This window comes from Salvelinus namaycush, unplaced genomic scaffold (genome assembly GCF_016432855.1).
Source record: "Salvelinus namaycush isolate Seneca unplaced genomic scaffold, SaNama_1.0 Scaffold78, whole genome shotgun sequence".
Classification (NCBI taxonomy): Eukaryota; Metazoa; Chordata; class Actinopteri; order Salmoniformes; family Salmonidae; genus Salvelinus; species Salvelinus namaycush.
Window position 1 is genome coordinate 183643 of NW_024061508.1, and position 21375 is coordinate 205017.

General features: G+C 50.0%; 1 protein-coding gene across 3 annotated transcripts in view; it reads right to left on the reverse strand.

Annotated features, from left to right (window-relative positions):
- The window catches only part of LOC120042781 (casein kinase I), an 82115-nt gene extending 60780 nt beyond the window's left edge, over positions 1-21335 (reverse strand). For 2 of the 3 annotated variants that reach the window (XM_038987588.1, XM_038987587.1), the window contains exon 1: positions 20801-21335. In XM_038987588.1, the coding sequence (XP_038843516.1) occupies positions 20801-20876 (76 nt within the window). In that variant the 5' untranslated portion in view covers positions 20877-21335. The remainder of the gene's footprint in view (positions 1-20800) is intronic. The other variant, XM_038987586.1, reaches the window with a different exon arrangement.
- Between the last annotated feature and the right edge of the window lie 40 nt (positions 21336-21375).

The following is a 21375-nucleotide window of genomic DNA, read 5'->3' on the forward strand; positions in this document are numbered from 1 at the left end:
CAGAGAGATGTGTAGCGTGTGTGTGTGTGTGTCCTACAGAGAGATGTGTAGCGTGTGTGTGTGTGTGTCCTACAGAGAGATGTGTAGCGTGTGTGTGTGTGTCCTACAGAGAGATGTGTAGCGTGTGTGTGTGTGTGTCCTACAGAGAGATGTGTAGCGTGTGTGTGTGTGTGTCCTACAGAGAGATGTGTAGCGTGTGTGTGTGTGTGTCCTACAGAGAGATGTGTAGCGTGTGTGTGTGTGTGTCCTACAGAGAGATGTGTAGCGTGTGTGTGTGTGTCCTACAGAGAGATGTGTAGCGTGTGTGTGTGTGTCCTACAGAGAGATGTGTAGCGTGTGTGTGTGTGTCCTACAGAGAGATGTGTAGCGTGTGTGTGTGTGTCCTACAGAGAGATGTGTAGCGTGTGTGTGTGTGTCCTACAGAGAGATGTGTAGCGTGTGTGTGTGTCCTACAGAGAGATGTGTAGCGTGTGTGTGTGTGTCCTACAGAGAGATGTGTAGCGTGTGTGTGTGTGTGTCCTACAGAGAGATGTGTAGCGTGTGTGTGTGTGTCCTACAGAGAGATGTGTAGCGTGTGTGTGTGTCCTACAGAGAGATGTGTAGCGTGTGTGTGTGTCCTACAGAGAGATGTGTAGCGTGTGTGTGTGTCCTACAGAGAGATGTGTAGCGTGTGTGTGTGTCCTACAGAGAGATGTGTAGCGTGTGTGTGTGTCCTACAGAGAGATGTGTAGCGTGTGTGTGTGTCCTACAGAGAGATGTGTAGCGTGTGTGTGTGTCCTACAGAGAGATGTGTAGCGTGTGTGTGTCCTACAGAGAGATGTGTAGCGTGTGTGTGTCCTACAGAGAGATGTGTAGCGTGTGTGTGTCCTACAGAGAGATGTGTAGCGTGTGTGTGTCCTACAGAGAGATGTGTAGTGTGTGTGTGTCCTACAGAGAGATGTGTAGTGTGTGTGTCCTACAGAGAGATGTGTAGTGTGTGTGTCCTACAGAGAGATGTGTAGTGTGTGTGTCCTACAGAGAGATGTGTAGAGTGTGTCTAAATGGCTTTGTATAGAGCCAGAGTCACTGGCTCGCTGCCCATCATTGATTCCTATGTGTGTGTAACCCTTAAATCACTCCCCATCCAGTAAATAAACATGATTGATTAGCAAGACTGCTAGTATCGACATGACGGGTTAATGGTCAATGTGGGTTAGTTAGCAACCCTGCTAGTATAGACATGAAGGGTTAATGGTCAATGTGGGTTAGTTAGTAACGCTGATAGTATAGCTGTCAATGTGATCCCTCAGTCTTTTTGCACGCATTCAGTTACGGGAAAATATTGAAGCAAAATGCAGTTCATTCTGTAGACCTCACCAATGGGAGGAACCAGTGATTCCTATTCCATGCAGACATATTTAGAATCGTTTGTATTGAAGGAACCAGTGATTCCTATTCCATGCAGCCATATTTAGAATCGTTTGTATTGAAGGAACCAGTGATTCCCATTCCAGGCAGCCATATTTAGAATCGTTTGTATTGAAGGAACCAGTGATTCCCATTCCAGATAGACAAACATTTGAATCGTTTGCATAGGAGGGGCCTGTATAGACTGATTGAAACATGTACAAACTATTCCCATTACATAACATGGACCTACTGAAATGTACCCTACATTAACCACTACCCCCTTCATAACACACACACACACGTCAGTGGGGAGGGCTGCAGGGGTTTGTGGGTATCCATCATGTTGTTTCAACGCTCCATTGGACATACCACCAGCCCATTTCCATCTAAATGGAGCTTCTCTATTGTTCAGGGAAGGGACAGGACAAGACACAGACACGACACGGCACAGACAGGACACAGACAGGACACAGACACGACACAGACACGACACAGACACGACACAGACACGACACAGACACGACACAGACAGGACACAGACACGACACAGACAGGACACAGACAGGACACAGACAGGACACAGACAGGACACAGACAGGACACAGACAGGACACAGACAGGACACAGACAGGACACAGACAGGACACAGACAGGACACAGACAGGACACAGACAGGACACAGAAAAGCTTGTCACACTCTGCTGCACTCAGGCTATGCTCACACACACGCTCTGAAGCTACGCACATGCACAAAACTATAAACACACACAGACAACACTGCCTTTAGCATGGCTATCAAAAAGGAAAGGACTCTCTCAGTTCACAGCATATTAGCATAATGGTTGTGACGGTGTGAGTCTAGACGTTCAGCTCTCCCCTATTCACGTCAGGCGAGGCTCTCGGTTCACGCTCTGTCTGCAGAGCAACAGGCCTCTCTCCCTGGCCTCAGAAACACGAGGCTAGCTCGGTTCACGCTCTGGCTGCAGAGCTACAGGCCTCTCTCCCTGGCCTCAGAAACACGAGGCTAGCTCGGTTCACGCTCTGGCTGCAGAGCTACAGGCCTCTCTCCCTCGCCTCAGAAACACGAAGCTAGCTCGGTTCACGCTCTGGCTGCAGAGCAACAGGCCTCTCTCCCTGGCCTCAGAAACACGAGGCTAGCTCGGTTCACGCTCTGGCTGCAGAGCAACAGGCCTCTCTCCCTCGCCTCAGAAACACGAGGCTAGCTCGGTTCACGCTCTGGCTGCAGAGCAACAGGCCTCTCTCCCTGGCCTCAGAAACACGAAGCTAGCTCGGTTCACGCTCTGGCTGCAGAGCTACAGGCCTCTCTCCCTGGCCTCAGAAACACGAAGCTAGCTCGGTTCACGCTCTGGCTGCAGAGCTACAGGCCTCTCTCCCTGGCCTCAGAAACACGAAGCTAGCTCTGGCTGCAGAGCAACAGGCCTCTCTCCCTGGCCTCAGAAACACGAGGCTAGCTCGGTTCACGCTCTGGCTGCAGAGCAACAGGCCTCTCTCCCTGGCCTCAGAAACACGAAGCTAGCTCGGTTCACGCTCTGGCTGCAGAGCAACAGGCCTCTCTCCCTGGCCTCAGAAACACGAGGCTAGCTCGGTTCACGCTCTGGCTGCAGAGCTACAGGCCTCTCTCCCTGGCCTCAGAAACACGAGGCTAGCTCGGTTCACGCTCTGGCTGCAGAGCAACAGGCCTCTCTCCCTGGCCTCAGAAACACGAGGCTAGCTCGGTTCACGCTCTGGCTGCAGAGCTACAGGCCTCTCTCCCTGGCCTCAGAAACACGAAGCTAGCTCGGTTCACGCTCTGGCTGCAGAGCAACAGGCCTCTCTCCCTCGCCTCAGAAACACGAAGCTAGCTCGGTTCACGCTCTGTCTGCAGAGCAACAGGCCTCTCTCCCTGGCCTCAGAAACACGAGGCTAGCCCGGTTCACGCTCTGGCTGCAGAGCAACAGGCCTCTCTCCCTCGCCTCAGAAACACGAAGCTAGCTCTGGCTGCAGAGCAACAGGCCTCTCTCCCTGGCCTCAGAAACACGAAGCTAGCCCGGTTCACGCTCTGGCTGCAGAGCTACAGGCCTCTCTCCCTCGCCTCAGAAACACGAAGCTAGCTCGGTTCACGCTCTGGCTGCAGTGCAACAGGCCTCTCTCCCTGGCCTCAGAAACACGAAGCTAGCTCGGTTCACGCTCTGGCTGCAGAGCTACAGGCCTCTCTCCCTCGCCTCAGAAACACGAAGCTAGCTTGGTTCACGCTCTGGCTGCAGAGCAACAGGCCTCTCTCCCTGGCCTCAGAAACACGAAGCTAGCCCGGTTCACGCTCTGGCTGCAGAGCTACAGGCCTCTCTCCCTCGCCTCAGAAACACGAAGCTAGCTCGGTTCACGCTCTGGCTGCAGTGCAACAGGCCTCTCTCCCTGGCCTCAGAAACACGAAGCTAGCTCGGTTCACGCTCTGGCTGCAGTGCAACAGGCCTCTCTCCCTGGCCTCAGAAACACGAAGCTAGCTCGGTTCACGCTCTGGCTGCAGAGCTACAGGCCTCTCTCCCTGGCCTCAGAAACACGAAGCTAGCTCGGTTCACGCTCTGGCTGCAGAGCTACAGGCCTCTCTCCCTGGCCTCAGAAACACGAGGCTAGCTCGGTTCACGCTCTGGCTGCAGAGCAACAGGCCTCTCTCCCTGGCCTCAGAAACACGAGGCTAGCTCGGTTCACGCTCTGGCTGCAGAGCTACAGGCCTCTCTCCCTGGCCTCAGAAACACGAGGCTAGCTCGGTTCACGCTCTGGCTGCAGAGCTACAGGCCTCTCTCCCTCGCCTCAGAAACACGAAGCTAGCTCGGTTCACGCTCTGGCTGCAGAGCAACAGGCCTCTCTCCCTGGCCTCAGAAACACGAGGCTAGCTCGGTTCACGCTCTGGCTGCAGAGCTACAGGCCTCTCTCCCTGGCCTCAGAAACACGAAGCTAGCTCGGTTCACGCTCTGGCTGCAGAGCTACAGGCCTCTCTCCCTGGCCTCAGAAACACGAGGCTAGCTCGGTTCACGCTCTGGCTGCAGAGCTACAGGCCTCTCTCCCTGGCCTCAGAAACACGCCTGGTCAACAAACTCAATGACCGCTGAGCTGCTCTTTTCAGATCCAGAGCATTCAGTCTATGTAGTGTGTACATATGAACAGCCCCAACTATCAAGTTTAGGTTGGGAAACACAGAAACGTGCAACAGCATATAACACCAACCAAACAAACATGTTGTTCTGCTTCAAGGCTCCAACAAGACTAGGTCTCTCTCTCTCTATAAACACAACGCCTGAAAGTAAACTACACAGATTTCACTCTGTCTACACAAACAGGCCTGCCCTGTGGCCAACCGCGCTTGTGAAACACAGAAACATGCAACAACAGAACAAGAACACCTCTCCTTCAGCTCCAACTCATAAAGAAGAAAGGCTTCGAGGTTAGACGCTCTCTCTCTATAAACACAAAACAGACAGGGTGTGGGTTATCTTCGCTAGGGATTCTGTAGGCATGAGGTGAACGTGAGACACCGTTTTAGGGGAGCCGGTCAGGGTGTGGGTTATCTTGGCTAGGGATTCTGTAGGCATGAGGTGAACGTGAGACACTGTTTTAGGGGAGCCGGTCAGGGTGTGGGTTATCTTGGCTAGGGATTCTGTAGGCATGAGGTGAACGTGAGACACTGTTTTAGGGGAGCCGGTCAGGGTGTGGGTTATCTTGGCTAGGGATTCTGTAGGCATGAGGTGAACGTGAGACACTGTTTTAGGGGAGCCGGTCAGGGTGTGGGTTATCTTGGCTAGGGATTCTGTAGGCATGAGGTGAACGTGAGACACTGTTTTAGGGGAGCCGGTCAGGGTGTGGGTTATCTTGGCTAGGGATTCTGTAGGCATGAGGTGAACGTGAGACACTGTTTTAGGGGAGCCGGTCAGGGTGTGGGTTATCTTGGCTAGGGATTCTGTAGGCATGAGGTGAACGTGAGACACTGTTTTAGGGGAGCCGGTCAGGGTGTGGGTTATCTTGGCTAGGGATTCTGTAGGCATGAGGTGAACGTGAGACACTGTTTTAGGGGAGCCGGTCAGGGTGTGGGTTATCTTGGCTAGGGATTCTGTAAGCATGAGGTGACCGAGAGACACCGTTTTAGGGGTGCCGGTCAGGGTGTGGGTTATCTTCGCTAGGGATTCTGTAAGCATGAAGTGAATGTGAGACACTGTTTTAGGGGAGCAGGTCAGGGTGTGGGTTATCTTGGCTAGGGATTCTGTAGGCATGAAGTGAATGTGAGACACTGTTTTAGGGGAGCCGGTCAGGGTGTGGGTTATCTTGGCTAGGGATTCTGTAGGCATGAAGTGAACGTGAGACACCGTTTTAGGGGAGCCGGTCAGGGTGTGGGTTATCTTGGCTAGGGATTCTGTAGGCATGAAGTGAATGTGAGACACTGTTTTAGGGGAGCCGGTCAGGGTGTGGGTTATCTTGGCTAGGGATTCTGTAGGCATGAAGTGAACGTGAGACACCGTTTTAGGGGAGCCGGTCAGGGTGTGGGTTATCTTGGCTAGGGATTCTGTAGGCATGAAGTGAACGTGAGACACCGTTTTAGGGGAGCCGGTCAGGGTGTGGGTTATCTTGGCTAGGGATTCTGTAGGCATGAAGTGAACGTGAGACACCGTTTTAGGGGAGCCAGTCAGGGTGTGGGTTATCTTGGCTAGGGATTCTGTAGGCATGAAGTGAACGTGAGACACCGTTTTAGGGGTGCCGGTCAGGGTGTGGGTTATCTTCGCTAGGGATTCTGTAGGCATGAGGTGACCGTGAGGTGAGACACCGTTTTAGGGGAGCCGGTCTGGTTGTGGGTTATCTTAACAGGAATGTGATACGTCTTGACAGATTGAGCAGGGAACGCTCCATTCCTACTCCTGCCCATACTGCAGGGGTGTGTGTGTAGACATGCTCAGGCATCCCTTAAGGAATCAAACCAGAAACTAGCTACAACCAGACCTATTGAAGCAATAAGGCCCGAGGAGGTGTGGTATGTGGCCAATATACCACGGCTAAGGGCTATTCTCAGGCTCGGCACGGCTATATACCACAAACCCCCGAGGTGCTTTACTGCTATTATAAACTGGTTACCAACAGAATAAATAAATGGGTTCCTGCTGTGGTGGTGTGTAATATAATGGGTTCCTGCTGTGGTGGTGGTGGTGTGTAGTGTAATATAATGAGTTCCTGCTGTGGTGGTGGTGGTGTGTAATATAATGGGTTCCTGCTGTGGTGGTGGTGGTGTGTAGTGTAATATAATGAGTTCCTGCTGTGGTGGTGGTGGTGTGTAATATAATGGGTTCCTGCTGTGGTGGTGGTGGTGGTGTGTAATATAATGAGTTCCTGCTGTGGTGGTGGTGGTGTGTAATATAATGGGTTCCTGCTGTGGGGGTGGTGGTGTGTAATATAATGGGTTCCTGCTTTGGTGGTGTGTAATATAATGGGTTCCTGCTGTGGTGGTGGTGTTGTGTAATATAATGGGTTCCTGCTGTGGTGGTGGTGGTGGTGTAATATAATGGGTTCCTGCTGTGGTGGTGGTGTAATATAATGGGTTCCTGCTGTGGTGGTGGTGTAATATAATGGGTTCCTGCTGTGGTGGTGGTGTAATATAATGGGTTCCTGCTGTGATGGTGTGTAATATAATGGGTTCCTGCTGTGGTGGTGGTGTAATATAATGGGTTCCTGCTGTGGTGGTGGTGGTGTGTAATATAATGGGTTCCTGCTTTGGTGGTGTGTAATATAATGGGTTCCTGCTGTGGTGGTGGTGGTGTGTAATATAATGGGTTCCTGCTGTGGTGGTGGTGGTGTGTAATATAATTGGTTCCTGCTTTGGTGGTGTGTAATATAATGGGTTCCTGCTGTGGTGGTGGTGGTGGTGTAATACAATGGGTTCCTGCTGTGGTGGTGTGTAATATAATGGGTTCCTGCTGTGTTGGTGGTGGTGGTGTGTAATATAATGGGTTCCTGCTGTGGTGGTGGTGGTGTGTAATATAATGGGTTCCTGCTTTGGTGGTGTGTAATATAATGGGTTCCTGCTGTGGTGGTGGTGGTGTGTAATATAATGGGTTCCTGCTGTGGTGGTGGTGTAATATAATGGGTTCCTGCTGTGGTGGTGTGTAATATAATGGGTTCCTGCTGTGGTGGTGTGTAATATAATGGGTTCCTGCTGTGGTGGTGTGTAATATAATGGGTTCCTGCTGTGGTGGTGGTGGTGTGTAATATAATGGGTTCCTGCTGTGATGGTGGTGTGTAATATAATGGGTTCCTGCTGTGATGGTGGTGGTGGTGTGTAATATAATGGGTTCCTGCTATGTTGGTGGTGGTGGTGTGTAATATAATGGGTTCCTGCTGTGATGGTGGTGGTGGTGTGTAATATAATGGGTTCCTGCTGTGGTGGGGTGTAATATAATGGGTTCCTGCTGTGGTGGTGGTGGTGGTGGTGTGTAATATAATGGGTTCCTGCTGTGGTGGTGTGTAATATAATGGGTTCCTGCTGTGGTGGTGGTGGTGGTGGTGTGTAATATAATGGGTTCCTGCTGGTGGTGTAATATGATGGAGAGGAGGGAAGAGGAGAGCTGGATAGAGAGGACAGAGAGAAGGACAGAGAGAAGGACAGAGAGAAGGACAGAGAGAAGGACAGAGAGAAGGACAGAGAGAAGGACAGAGAGAAGGACAGAGAGAAGAACAGAGAGGGGAGAGAAGGACAGAGAGAAGAACAGAGAGGGGAGAGAAGGACAGAGAGAAGGACAGAGAGGGGAGAGAAGGACAGAGGAGGAGATGGAGTGTGTTGAGGGTAACTGAAGCTGGTATGACAGTTTGTCATTTGTTTCCCTGTGTGAACTGGACAGGAGTGTTACACCAATTGACTGGCTAACAAAACCCCTCTTATTTCTCAACACTGAGCTGCTTATTTCAATAAGTGTAGAAAGCAGAGCTTTCATCAGCCAGATCAACAGTCTCTCTCCTCCTCTCTCCCTTCCTCCCTTTCCTCTCTCTTCATAGCCTGGAGGCAGCTGGCCCTTATTTATCCCCCAACCCCCCTAGTCTCTTCCCTGTCCCCGCTTATCTCTCACTGTTCTGGGCCTCAGTCGGGGTGAGGGCTGAGGGGGGTGGGGCAGAGGGGCTGTTGGCTGGATAGACTATCTGCAATCATGTCATCCATGCGTAAAGGAACAGAGATCCACAGGGCAGGGTGGTAATCAGAGCCTATATGTGATGTTATGCTATCAGAGTGAGGAGAGGGAGGGGAACTCCAACGTCAGTCTAGTAAAAACACCACGTGTCCAAACATTGAACACTTTGTACACAAACACACTAAAACTGCATCAACGTTTTGTAAATATTGGCCACTTCTCAAAGTTAAAATAACACCTTAACTAGGTTATTGTCAAAGATTAGCATGATAGATTGTTAACTTTGCTAAACTTCTTCAATTGGATAATATGAATACAATGAGAGTGAATTCCGTATTCAGATGCAGCCGAAACATGTACAACATAAAGACAAGTACACCTTCAGTTTACATGAACTTTGTTCTCCCTCTAACGTGACAACAGCAACAGAAAGAGGATGAAACACGTTCCTGTCTGGTCTGGAGAACAGACCTATAGGGAGAGAGGTCTAAACCATCTGGTGACTACAGACCTATAGGGAGAGAGGTCTAAACCATCTGGTGACTATAGACCTATAGGGAGAGAGGTCTAAACCATCTGGTGACTATAGACCTATAGGGAGAGAGGTCTAAACCATCTGGTGACTACAGACCTATAGGGAGAGAGGTCTAAACCACCTGGTGACTATAGACCTATAGGGAGAGAGGTCTAAACCACCTGGTGACTATAGACCTATAGGGAGAGAGGTCTAAACCATCTGGTGACTATAGACCTATAGGGAGAGAGGTCTAAACCACCTGGTGACTATAGACCTATAGGGAGAGAGGTCTAAACCATCTGGTGACTATAGACCTATAGGGAGAGAGGTCTAAACCACCTGGTGACTACAGACCTATAGGGAGAGAGGTCTAAACCACCTGGTGACTATAGACCTATAGGGAGAGAGGTCTAAACCACCTGGTGACTATAGACCTATAGGGAGAGAGGTCTAAACCACCTGGTGACTACAGACCTATAGGGAGAGAGGTCTAAACCACCTGGTGACTACAGACCTATAGGGAGAGAGGTCTAAACCACCTGGTGACTACAGACCTATAGGGAGAGAGGTCTAAACCACCTGGTGACTACAGACCTATAGGGAGAGAGGTCTAAACCACCTGGTGACTATAGACCTATAGGGAGAGAGGTCTAAACCACCTGGTGACTATAGACCTATAGGGAGAGAGGTCTAAACCACCTGGTGACTACAGACCTATAGGGAGAGAGGTCTAAACCACCTGGTGACTATAGACCTATAGGGAGAGAGGTCTAAACCACCTGGTGACTATAGACCTATAGGGAGAGAGGTCTCAACCACCTGGTGACTATAGACCTATAGGGAGAGAGGTCTAAACCACCTGGTGACTATAGACCTATGGGGAGAGAGGTCTAAACCACCTGGTGACTATAGACCTATAGGGAGAGAGGTCTAAACCACCTGGTGATTATAGACCTCTGGTCTGGTCAGGAGATAAACCACCTGGTGATTATAGACCTCTGGTCTGGTCAGGAGATAAACCACCTGGTGGTGGTTATAGACCTCTGGTCTGGTCAGGAGGAGATAAACCACCTGGTGGTGATTATAGACCTCTGGTCTGGTCAGGAGGAGATAAACCACCTGGTGGTGATTATAGACCTCTGGTCTGGTCAGGAGGAGATAAACCACCTGGTGATTATAGACCTCTGGTCTGGTCAGGAGATAAACCACCTGGTGATTATAGACCTCTGGTCTGGTCAGGAGATAAACCACCTGGTGATTATAGACCTCTGGTCTGGTCAGGAGGAGATAAACCACCTGGTGGTGATTATAGACCTCTGGTCTGGTCAGGAGGAGATAAACCACCTGGTGGTGATTATAGACCTCTGGCCTGGTCAGGAGGAGATAATAGACCTCTGGTCTGGTCAGGAGGAGATAAACCACCTGGTGGTGATTATAGACCTCTGGTCTGGTCAGGAAAACAGAGACTTTAAGCTCATCTCTTTCTTGGCAGGTTTTATAGAGCAGGGCTGTGTTGTTTAATTGCACAGAACTTGGAGGTGGGGGGGCTGGGGACAAGCATGTGGTATTGATCAGTGAACACAGATCTGAACACAGATCCCAGACCTGGTGTAAAACCTTGGAGTATAGCTATGTACCAACACAGATCCCAGACCTGGTGTAAAACCTTGGAACATAGCTATGTACCAACACAGATCCCAGACCTGATGTAAAACCTTGGAGTATAGCTATGTACCAACACAGATCCCAGACCTGGTCTAAAACCTTGGAGTATAGCTATGTACCAACACAGATCCCAGACCTGGTGTAAAACCTTGGAACATAGCTATGTACCAACACAGATCCCAGACCTGATGTAAAACCTTGGAGTATAGCTATGTACCAACACAGATCCCAGACCTGGTGTAAAACCTTGGAGTATAGCTATGTACCAACACAGATCCCAGACCTGGTGTAAAACCTTGGAGTATAGCTATGTACCAACACAGATCCCAGACCTGATGTAAAACCTTGGAACATAGCTATGTACCAACACAGATCCCAGACCTGATGTAAAACCTTGGAACATAGCTATGTACCAACACAGATCCCAGACCTGGTGTAAAACCTTGGAACATAGCTATGTACCAACACAGATCCCAGACCTGGTGTAAAACCTTGGAGCATAGCTATGTACCAACACAGATCCCAGACCTGGTGTAAAACCTTGGAGCATAGCTATGTACCAACACAGATCCCAGACCTGATGTAAAACCTTGGAACATAGCTATGTACCAACACAGATCCCAGACCTGGTGTAAAACCTTGGAGCATAGCTATGTACCAACACAGATCCCAGACCTGGTGTAAAACCTTGGAGCATAGCTATGTACTAACACAGATCCCAGACCTGGTGTAAAACCTTGGAGTATAGCTATGTACCAACACAGATCCCAGACCTGGTGTAAAACCTTGGAGACCAGAACTCGAGTGCAAAACACCCACCAGCCTCAATGCTGGCACACAAACACATTCCCAACTCTCAGAGTAGAGGCACAACAGGTCAGCTTCCCCGGGTGTGAAGAGCTCGCACTACTTTATATAAGTCCTTTAAGTAGATGAACACACCGTGTGACTTTGTGTAACACCGTTTAGTCACTAGATTTACAGACTAGGAGGTAATGTTGCAACAGCGTTTTAAAGGTCTCTTAACAACACATTATGTTAAGTAGTGGAGGGACTTGGGGGAGAGAGATGGATGACTGTTAGAATTTCTGTCAGGAGTTTCTAAACACTGGTGTCCCAGCTGAGTTCTCTGCTCTCTATTGGTTGGTTGGTGTCCCAGCTGAGTTCTCTGCTCTCTATTGGTTGGTTGGTGTCCCAGCTGAGTTCTCTGCTCTCTATTGGTTGGTTGGTGTCCCAGCTGAGTTCTCTGCTCTCTATTGGTTGGTTGGTGTCCCAGCTGAGTTCTCTGCTCTCTATTGGTTGGTTGGTGTCCCAGCTGAGTTCTCTGCTCTCTATTGGTTGGTTGGTGTCCCAGCTGAGTTCTCTGCTCTCTATTGGTTGGTTGGTGTCCCAGCTGAGTTCTCTGCTCTCTATTGGTTGGTTGGTGTCCCAGCTGAGTTCTCTGCTCTCTATTGGTTGGTTGGTGTCCCAGCTGAGTTCTCTGCTCTCTATTGGTTGGTTGGTGTCCCAGCTGAGTTCTCTGCTCTCTATTGGTTGGTTGGTGTCCCAGCTGAGTTCTCTGCTCTCTATTGGTTGGTTGGTGTCCCAGCTGAGTTCTCTGCTCTCTATTGGTTGGTTGGTGTCCCAGCTGAGTTCTCTGCTCTCTATTGGTTGGTTGGTGTCCCAGCTGAGTTCTCTGCTCTCTATTGGTTGGTTGGTGTTTCAGCTGAGTTCTCTGCTCTCTATTGGTTGGTTGGTGTTTCAGCTGAGTTCTCTGCTCTCTATTGGTTGGTTGGTGTCCCAGCTGAGTTGATTGGTTGCCACTAGCCAAAGCCTAACACATGCAGATAGCCTGGGCTCTACAGCCAACACTAGGGCTGGGACAACATCCTGAGACATGCAGATAGACTGGGCTCTACAGCCAACACTAGGGCTGGGACAACATCCTGACACATGCAGATAGACTGGGCTCTACAGCCAACACTAGGGCTGGGACAACATCCTGACACATGCAGATAGCCTGGGCTCTACAACCAACACTAGGGCTGGAACAGCATCCTGACACATGCAGATAGACTGGGCTCTACAACCAACACTAGGGCTGGGACAACATCCTGACACATGCAGATAGCCTGGGCTCTACAGCCAACACTAGGGCTGGGACAGCATCCTGACACATGCAGATAGACTGGGCTCTACAGCCAACACTAGGGCTGGGACAGCATCCTAACACATGCAGATAGCCTGGGCTCTACAACCAACACTAGGGCTGGGACAACATCCTGACACATGCAGATAGCCTGGGCTCTACAGCCAACACTAGGGCTGGGACAGCATCCTGACACATGCAGATAGACTGGGCTCTACAGCCAACACTAGGGCTGGGACAGCATCCTGACACATGCAGATAGCCTGGGCTCTACAGCCAACACTAGGGCTGGGACAGCATCCTGACACATGCAGATAGCCTGGGCTCTACAGCCAACACTAGGGCTGGGACAGCATCCTGACACATGCAGATAGCCTGGGCTCTACAGCCAACACTAGGGCTGGGACAACATCCTGACACATGCAGATAGCCTGGGCTCTACAGCCAACACTAGGGCTGGGACAACATCCTGACACATGCAGATAGACTGGGCTCTACAGCCAACACTAGGGCTGGGACAGCATCCTGACACATGCAGATAGCCTGGGCTCTACAGCCAACACTAGGGCTGGGACAGCATCCTGACACATGCAGATAGCCTGGGCTCTACAGCCAACACTAGGGCTGGGACAGCATCCTGACACATGCAGATAGACTGGGCTCTACAGCCAACACTAGGGCTGGGACAGCATCCTGACACATGCAGATAGCCTGGGCTCTACAACCAACACTAGGGCTGGGACAACATCCTGACACATGCAGATAGACTGGGCTCTACAGCCAACACTAGGGCTGGGACAACATCCTGACACATGCAGATAGACTGGGCTCTACAGCCAACACTAGGGCTGGGACAACATCCTGACACATGCAGATAGACTGGGCTCTACAACCAACACTAGGGCTGGGACAACATCCTGACACATGCAGATAGCCTGGGCTCTACAGCCAACACTAGGGCTGGGACAGCATCCTGACACATGCAGATAGCCTGGGCTCTACAGCCAACACTAGGGCTGGGACAGCATCCTGACACATGCAGATAGCCTGGGCTCTACAACCAACACTAGGGCTGGGACAGCATCCTGACACATGCAGATAGACTGGGCTCTACAACCAACACTAGGGCTGGGACAGCATCCTGACACATGCAGATAGCCTGGGCTCTACAGCCAACACTAGGGCTGGGACAGCATCCTGACACATGCAGATAGCCTGGGCTCTACAACCAACACTAGGGCTGGGACAGCATCCTGACACATGCAGATAGACTGGGCTCTACAACCAACACTAGGGCTGGGACAGCATCCTGACACATGCAGATAGCCTGGGCTCTACAGCCAACACTAGGGCTGGGACAGCATCCTGACACATGCAGATAGCCTGGGCTCTACAACCAACACTAGGGCTGGGACAGCATCCTGACACATGCAGATAGCCTGGGCTCTACAAAAAACACTAGGGCTGGGACAACATCCTGACACATGCAGATAGCCTGGGCTCTACAACCAACACTAGGGCTGGGACAACATCCTGACACATGCAGATAGCCTGGGCTCTACAGCCAACACTAGGGCTGGGACAGCATCCTGACACATGCAGATAGCCTGGGCTCTACAAAAAACACTAGGGCTGGGACAGCATCCTGACACATGCAGATAGCCTGGGCTCTACAACCAACACTAGGGCTGGGACAGCATCCTGACACATGCAGATAGCCTGGGCTCTACAAAAAACACTAGGGCTGGGACAACATCCTGACACAGACAAATATTACATAGGCCATTTTCAAGGTAACCTGTCACAAAACCAACAACTCCTAGTCTTATTCATGACCCAGACCACTTATTCTTGTTTCTCAGGAGAAAGGTGATCGTTTTTTATAATACTTTCTACATAACCTAAAACAGATAGATGATCAATGCCTTTATTTATGCAACTAGGCAAGTCAGTTAAGAACCAACTCTTATTTTACAATGACGGCCTACCCCGGCCAAACCAGGACGACGCAGGACCAATTGTGCGCCGCCCTATGGGACTCTCAATCACGGCCGGACGTGATGCAGCCGGGCTTCGAACCGGGTACTGCAGTGACGCCTCTTGCACTGAGATGCAGTGTCTTAGAGAGCTGTGTCACTCGGGAGGCTATACCAAAAGGCCAGCCAGCCCAAACCAAAACTTACAAACTGCTTGTCATTAGGCAGCCTAGTTGGCCCTAATTCACTGGCTGGTTTTAGCCAGCCCTCATCTAATCCAGTTACAATCTGGTTGGGTGATACAGCCTCCACCTAGTGTAAGCCAATGGAATCATCACGGAGAACATACGTTCTAGCTTGTCTTAATACACTTCCTGGACAGCTTCCCACAACACATACAGAGAGGACTCAAAATAATATCAAATGTATTTTTGGGGGGGGTTGACCAGTATAGTACATTTCTGCACAGCTGCAATGTTGGGTGCACCCTATTCCCTATATAGTGCACTACTTTTGACCAGAACCATTAAAAGTAGTGCACTAAATAGGGTGTCCTTTGGGATGCAAACGTTGAGAAAGTTTCACCCTGTTGAACTACATCCCAGTTCTCCAATCGCAGGCCAAACACTGACCTCATCCTCACGTCTCGTTGCCCGTGACAACACACACACACACCGGGTCTTTACAGGACCAGGAACACAGAACAGAACACAGCACGCTACCGAGACCCTTAAGAGATTCCAGCTGTGTTCAAAACCATGATTACCTCAACACACACACACAGTCAGAGACACACACACACACACACAGTCAGAGACACACACACACACAGAGTCAGAGACACACACACACACACACACACACACACACACACACACACACACACACACACACACAGTCAGAGACACACACACACACACACACAGTCAGAGACACACACACACACACACACAGTCAGAGACACACACACACACACACACACACACACACACACACACACACACACACAGAGTCAGAGACACACACACACGGGGGACAGAACATTATTACACCATTGTATGAAGTGAACCAGAGTGAGCGGCCTTCCATCCATCTTCTACATACACATGAAAGCAAACAGCTACAGGGGTTATAGGGGAGAAAACAAGCAATGAACAGGATACTTATTAGCTTAGTCCCAAATGGCACCCTTTCCACTAAATAGTGCACTGCTTTTGACCATACAGGGGGCCATTTGGGACTCAGCCAACGGCGATGGAGCAGGTAGTTGTGTCTGAACAGGGCATTAAGAGCAGCTGGCTGTAACAATAACTCTCTGGCTCCAAGGACATCTCTGTTCTGCCCTCCTCTGTGTCCGCAAATGGCACCCTATTCCCTATGTAGGCCCTGGTCAATAGTAGCGCACTACATAGGGAATAGGGGGCCCATTTGGGACGCAGCCTGCTACATCATTACATCACATACATCTCACAACAGAGGCTTTGGTGGAGTGGTCTGTTACAACATGAAAGACACAAAGAGACACACACACAGTTCTCACAGGGAAAAGGAATGTTGTGTGTGAATTAGGTAAGGGCCAGGTCTTCCATTCTGACCCCAACTAAAGGGTCAACTAGTTAAGGAAGAGTAAACTATTTGATTTCTTTCAAGTTCAGAATTTAGAGCGTCAGAGCTCGGGTGAAGGCTGAGAGCGTCAGAGCTCGGGTGAAGGCTGAGAGCGTCAGAGCTCGGGTGAAGGCTGAGAGCGTCAGAGCTCGGGTGAAGGCTGAGAGCGTCAGAGCTCGGGTGAAGGCTGAGAGCGTCAGAGCTCGGGTGAAGGCTGAGAGCGTCAGAGCTCGGGTGAAGGCTGAGAGCGTCAGAGCTCGGGTGAAGGCTGAGAGCGTCAGAGCTCGGGTGAAGGCTGAGAGCGTCAGAGCTCGGGTGAAGGCTGAGAGCGTCAGAACTCGGGTGAAGGCTGAGAGCGTCAGAGCTCGGGTGAAGGCTGAGAGCGTCAGAGCTCGGGTGAAGGCTGAGAGCGTCAGAGCTCGGGTGAAGGCTGAGAGCGTCAGAGCTCGGGTGAAGGCTGAGAGCGTCAGAGCTCAGGTGAAGGCTGAGAGCGTCAGAGCTCAGGTGAAGGCTGAGAGCGTCAGAGCTCAGGTGAAGGCTGAGAGCGTCAGAGCTCAGGTGAAGGCTGAGAGCGTCAGAACTCAGGTGAAGGCTGAGAGCGTCAGAACTCAGGTGAAGGCTGAGAGCGTCAGAGCTCAGGTGAAGCGTTCTGAATCTAGTTGGAAGATTCCTGGAAGCTGATGATGGAATAAGGCAATTTTGGGGAAATTACCTGAATTTTACAACGCTACACAAGAGGGAGTGAAATTCAGACCTCTACCAAGAAAACACACCTGACAGCAACACATTGTAAGCAGCACGTAGGCTGGCTTCTCCACAGGTCCAGCTGTTGCTGTGAGAGCAGCTAATCTACCAACAGGGCTGCACTGTACAAACATGCAATAAAGAGATCGCTCACGTCGCCACAGGTTGTACATCACTTCTGTGTGTGTGAGCTGCCAGGCTGCCTACGCCCTTATTAAAGACCAGGGGTGTTTCTCTATAGTCTAGAGTGGCTTCCTCTCATCAATGTGAGACAGGCCACGTCCCAAATTTAACTATATTCCCTATATAGAGCACTACTTTTGAACAGGGCCCATAGAGCTGTGGTCAAAAGTAGTGGACAATATAGGGAATAGTGTGAAATGTGGATTTGGGAAGCACCGTGAGTCAGGACTCAGTCACTGACACCAACACACCAGTGTTAACATTGTTCTGCGTCGCTCTGCAACAGAGCACATTACGGCCGTACTATCTAACTAGGTAATGGTGGTGACCTACACAAGACACCAGCAGTCCTGACAGACACACTGGAGACGACAGTCCGTCTCCAGCAGAACAACACAACCTGGGTCTTGTTCAGTCGGCACGAAGGACAAAGCGTTAGAACCTCCTAGTACGCCTAATTTTCTATCTGTAGCTGTCCAATAACAAATGCTTGCTTTGTGCCCTAACGAACACAACCCCAAACCTGAACACAGAGGACAGCCACTGTTTTTTTTTTTACCCCTTCTTCTCCCCAATTTCATTGTATCCAATTGGTAGTTATAGTCTTGTCCCATCGCTGCAACTCCCGCAGGGACTCGGGAGAGGCGAAGGTCGAGAGCCGTGCGTCCTCGGAAACACAACCCAACCAAGCCGCACTGCTTCTTGACACAATGCCCACTTAACCCGGAAGCCAGTCGCACCACTGTGTCGGAGGAAACACGTACACCTGGCACGTGTCAGCGTGCACTCCAACCAGCCAGCCACAGGAGTTGCTAGTGCGCGATGGGACAAGGACATCCCGGCCGGCCAAACCCTCCCCAAACCCGGGCGACGCAAGGCCAATTGTGCGTCGCCCCATGGGTCTCCTGGTTGCGGCCGACTGTGACAAAGCCTGGACTCGAACCCAGAATCTCTAGTGGCACAACTAGTACTGCGATGCAGTGTCTTAGACCACCGCGCCACTCGGGAGACCAGACACTGTTCCGACTCCAACCTGAACACAGAGGGAAACCATTAGTAGACAACTCAAACCACAGCAAGTCTAGTTTGTCTCAAAGACAGTGGTGGTTCTGTATATATTCACACCCAGCACAACACCCCACCAGAGACTGAGAGGACAACACCAGACAAAGTCCACCAGCATACACTAGTCTAGGACAACACCAGGACAATAGAGCCCCTGCTCCTCCAACACTGGTTCCGGGACAATAGAGCCCCTGCTCCTCCAACACTGGTTCCGGGACAATAGAGCCCCTGCTCCTCCAACACTGGTTCCGGGACAATAGAGCCCCTGCTCCTCCAACACTGGTTCCAGAACAAAAGAGCCCTTGCTCCTCCAACACTGGTTCCAGAACAATAGAGCCCCTGCTCCTCCAACACTGGTTCCGGGACAATAGAGCCCCTGCTCCTCCAACACTGGTTCCGGAACAATAGAGCCCTTGCTCCTCCAACACTGGTTCCAGAACAATAGAGCCCCTGCTCCTCCAACACTGGTTCCAGGACAATAGAGCCCCTGCTCCTCCAACACTGGTTCCAGGACAATAGAGCCCCTGCTCCTCCAACACATTGACCCCTAGCCTCCTACACTGCTGGCTCTACCCCTAGCCTCCTACACTGCTGGCTGACCCCTAGCCTCCTACACTGATGGCTCTACCCCTAGCCTCCTACACTGATGGCTCTACCCCTAGCCTCCTACACTGATGGCTCTACCCCTAGCCTCCTACACTGCTGGCTCTACCCCTAGCCTCCTACACTGCTGGCTCTACCCCTAGCCTCCTACACTGCTGGCTCTACCCCTAGCCTCCTACACTGCTGGCTCTACCCCTAGCCTCCTACACTGCTGGCTCTACCCCTAGCCTTCTACACTGCTGGCTGTTTCCAAATCGCCCCCCTAGCCTCCTACACATTTGCCATGTAGCCTGGGGCAGAAAGAATTGGATAGGCCCTGAAGCCTGTCAGTGGGCAAGGTGGTGGAGTCATTAATATAGCTAATTATCCAGTCCTTTCAGAGAAATAAGACATGGCTAGGAGGCGTATTCAGTAGTGCACACCGTAACAAAACACTTTGCAAAAGAAAATGTTTATTATTGAACAATAATGTTGTCCTTTTTAATCTAGTTTGGTTTGTGGTGTTGTTAAAACCAGAGTAACAAGTGATCCAACTAGGTCTAGCCCAGTTGTTGTTTACAAGTAAAACAATATGAGGTAAGTGAGGGTATGAGCCCTCAGCACAACCTACCCTGATGGAAGTTGGACGGACACACACACACACACACACACACACACACACACACACACACACACACACACACACACACACACACACACACACACACACACACACACACACACACACACACACACACACACACACAGGACTGCATCAGTTTCTGTGTCACAAACATGACCTTGCTCTATCTCACCCCCAATGAATCAGCTGAAGCTGAATGAAGGAAAATAATCAATGACAAACAGACAAAATACCATCCATCATGTTATCTAGGTTAAGCCACAGACAGTTTGTAATGCCTAACAAGTTGGTAAGACATTATCAAATAAAATGCATGGACCCCTATCCACCCGGATCTGAGGCCAGTTTGATCTCAGCTGAGAGTCGAAAGGGATGAGCAGCAGCACTTTCATCCATACACTACATACAAACCACCAGAACATGTCATAACATGTCCAATCTGACCACTAGTTGCGACTACAGTCAGTAGGGATTGGAGTAGATAGCTAGTACAACAACACTCCAGTGAAAATAGTGTTCCATGCAGTTCCATCGCGTTAACGTTATCAACAGGGACTGAACTGAATCAAATCAAATTGTATTGCATTAGACACAGTTATATTATAATACCGGTGGTGAACGTGTTGAGAGATCAGTCAATACAATATGTCAAGTCAGCCATTGCATCTGGCAGATCGTGAGTTGGAAATTTAGAGACACTATATTCAGCTTTGGTACTTAGCTTATTGTTACAGACAGACCGCTTCCTGGTTGACTTCTGCACAACCAAACGCATGTCTGTAGCTTGACAAAAGGTCGACAACATTGGACTCAAAACCTTTCCAGCTGGCTTAGCTAGTGGTTATGATCACCCAAGGAAGGTGGTTATATCACCAACAAGAACAATTGACGTGTGTAGTATCTCACAGATATACTCTGACAAATATATCTGCGCATTGAAGTGATAGTTACATTCAAACGGGACAATTTGTTCTAACGTTAGCTAGAATCAGCTGGCTAAAACAAAAACTGAACAGCTGACGTTTGATCGAGTCTACAGTTGACGTGTTAGCCAGCTAGCAAATGCCATGTAAGCTTGCTATAAAAAAAGCTAAAATAACAGATGAGAAAATAAATACTATTAACTGTTTTATATTAGAAACTTACCCAAATAAATATCTCCAAACGAACCACTTCCAATTTTTCTGCCCAGTCTGTATCGGTTTCCCACTCTCAATTCCATGATTGACAATGTATAGCTAGCAAGCTAGCTCAAAATCCACAAAAAATGTTTCAGGCAAAAGCCCAAGAAAGTTTTAGTCCAAATATTTTTTTAAAGACAAAATTATTTCCAGAAACGGTTTATTTTTCTCTCTCTTCTTTCTGCTTCCCGTAGTCTCTCTATCTATCCGGATATAGTAACACTGTCCCTAGCTACAATCCAACAAGCTATCTTTCACCTCTCGTTTTAAAACAATCCTAACGTCATAAAATCATAATACTGGGTTTGTTTTGAAGGTTAACGTGTGTAGTTTATGCTCTTGCTATTTTCGATATCATCCCGACTTGCTTTTCCGAAGATGAAGATGGATTTTGAAAACGTTGCCCTTGTATTTTGCTATGTTCTTTCACCACTGTCTCTGCGTCTGGCTTTTTCCATGTAGCCAATATGCGACTTCTCGCTGTTCAGCAATCTGTTGTACGTCGGTGTCGTCACTTCCCTTAGCAACGGCTGGCCGTGG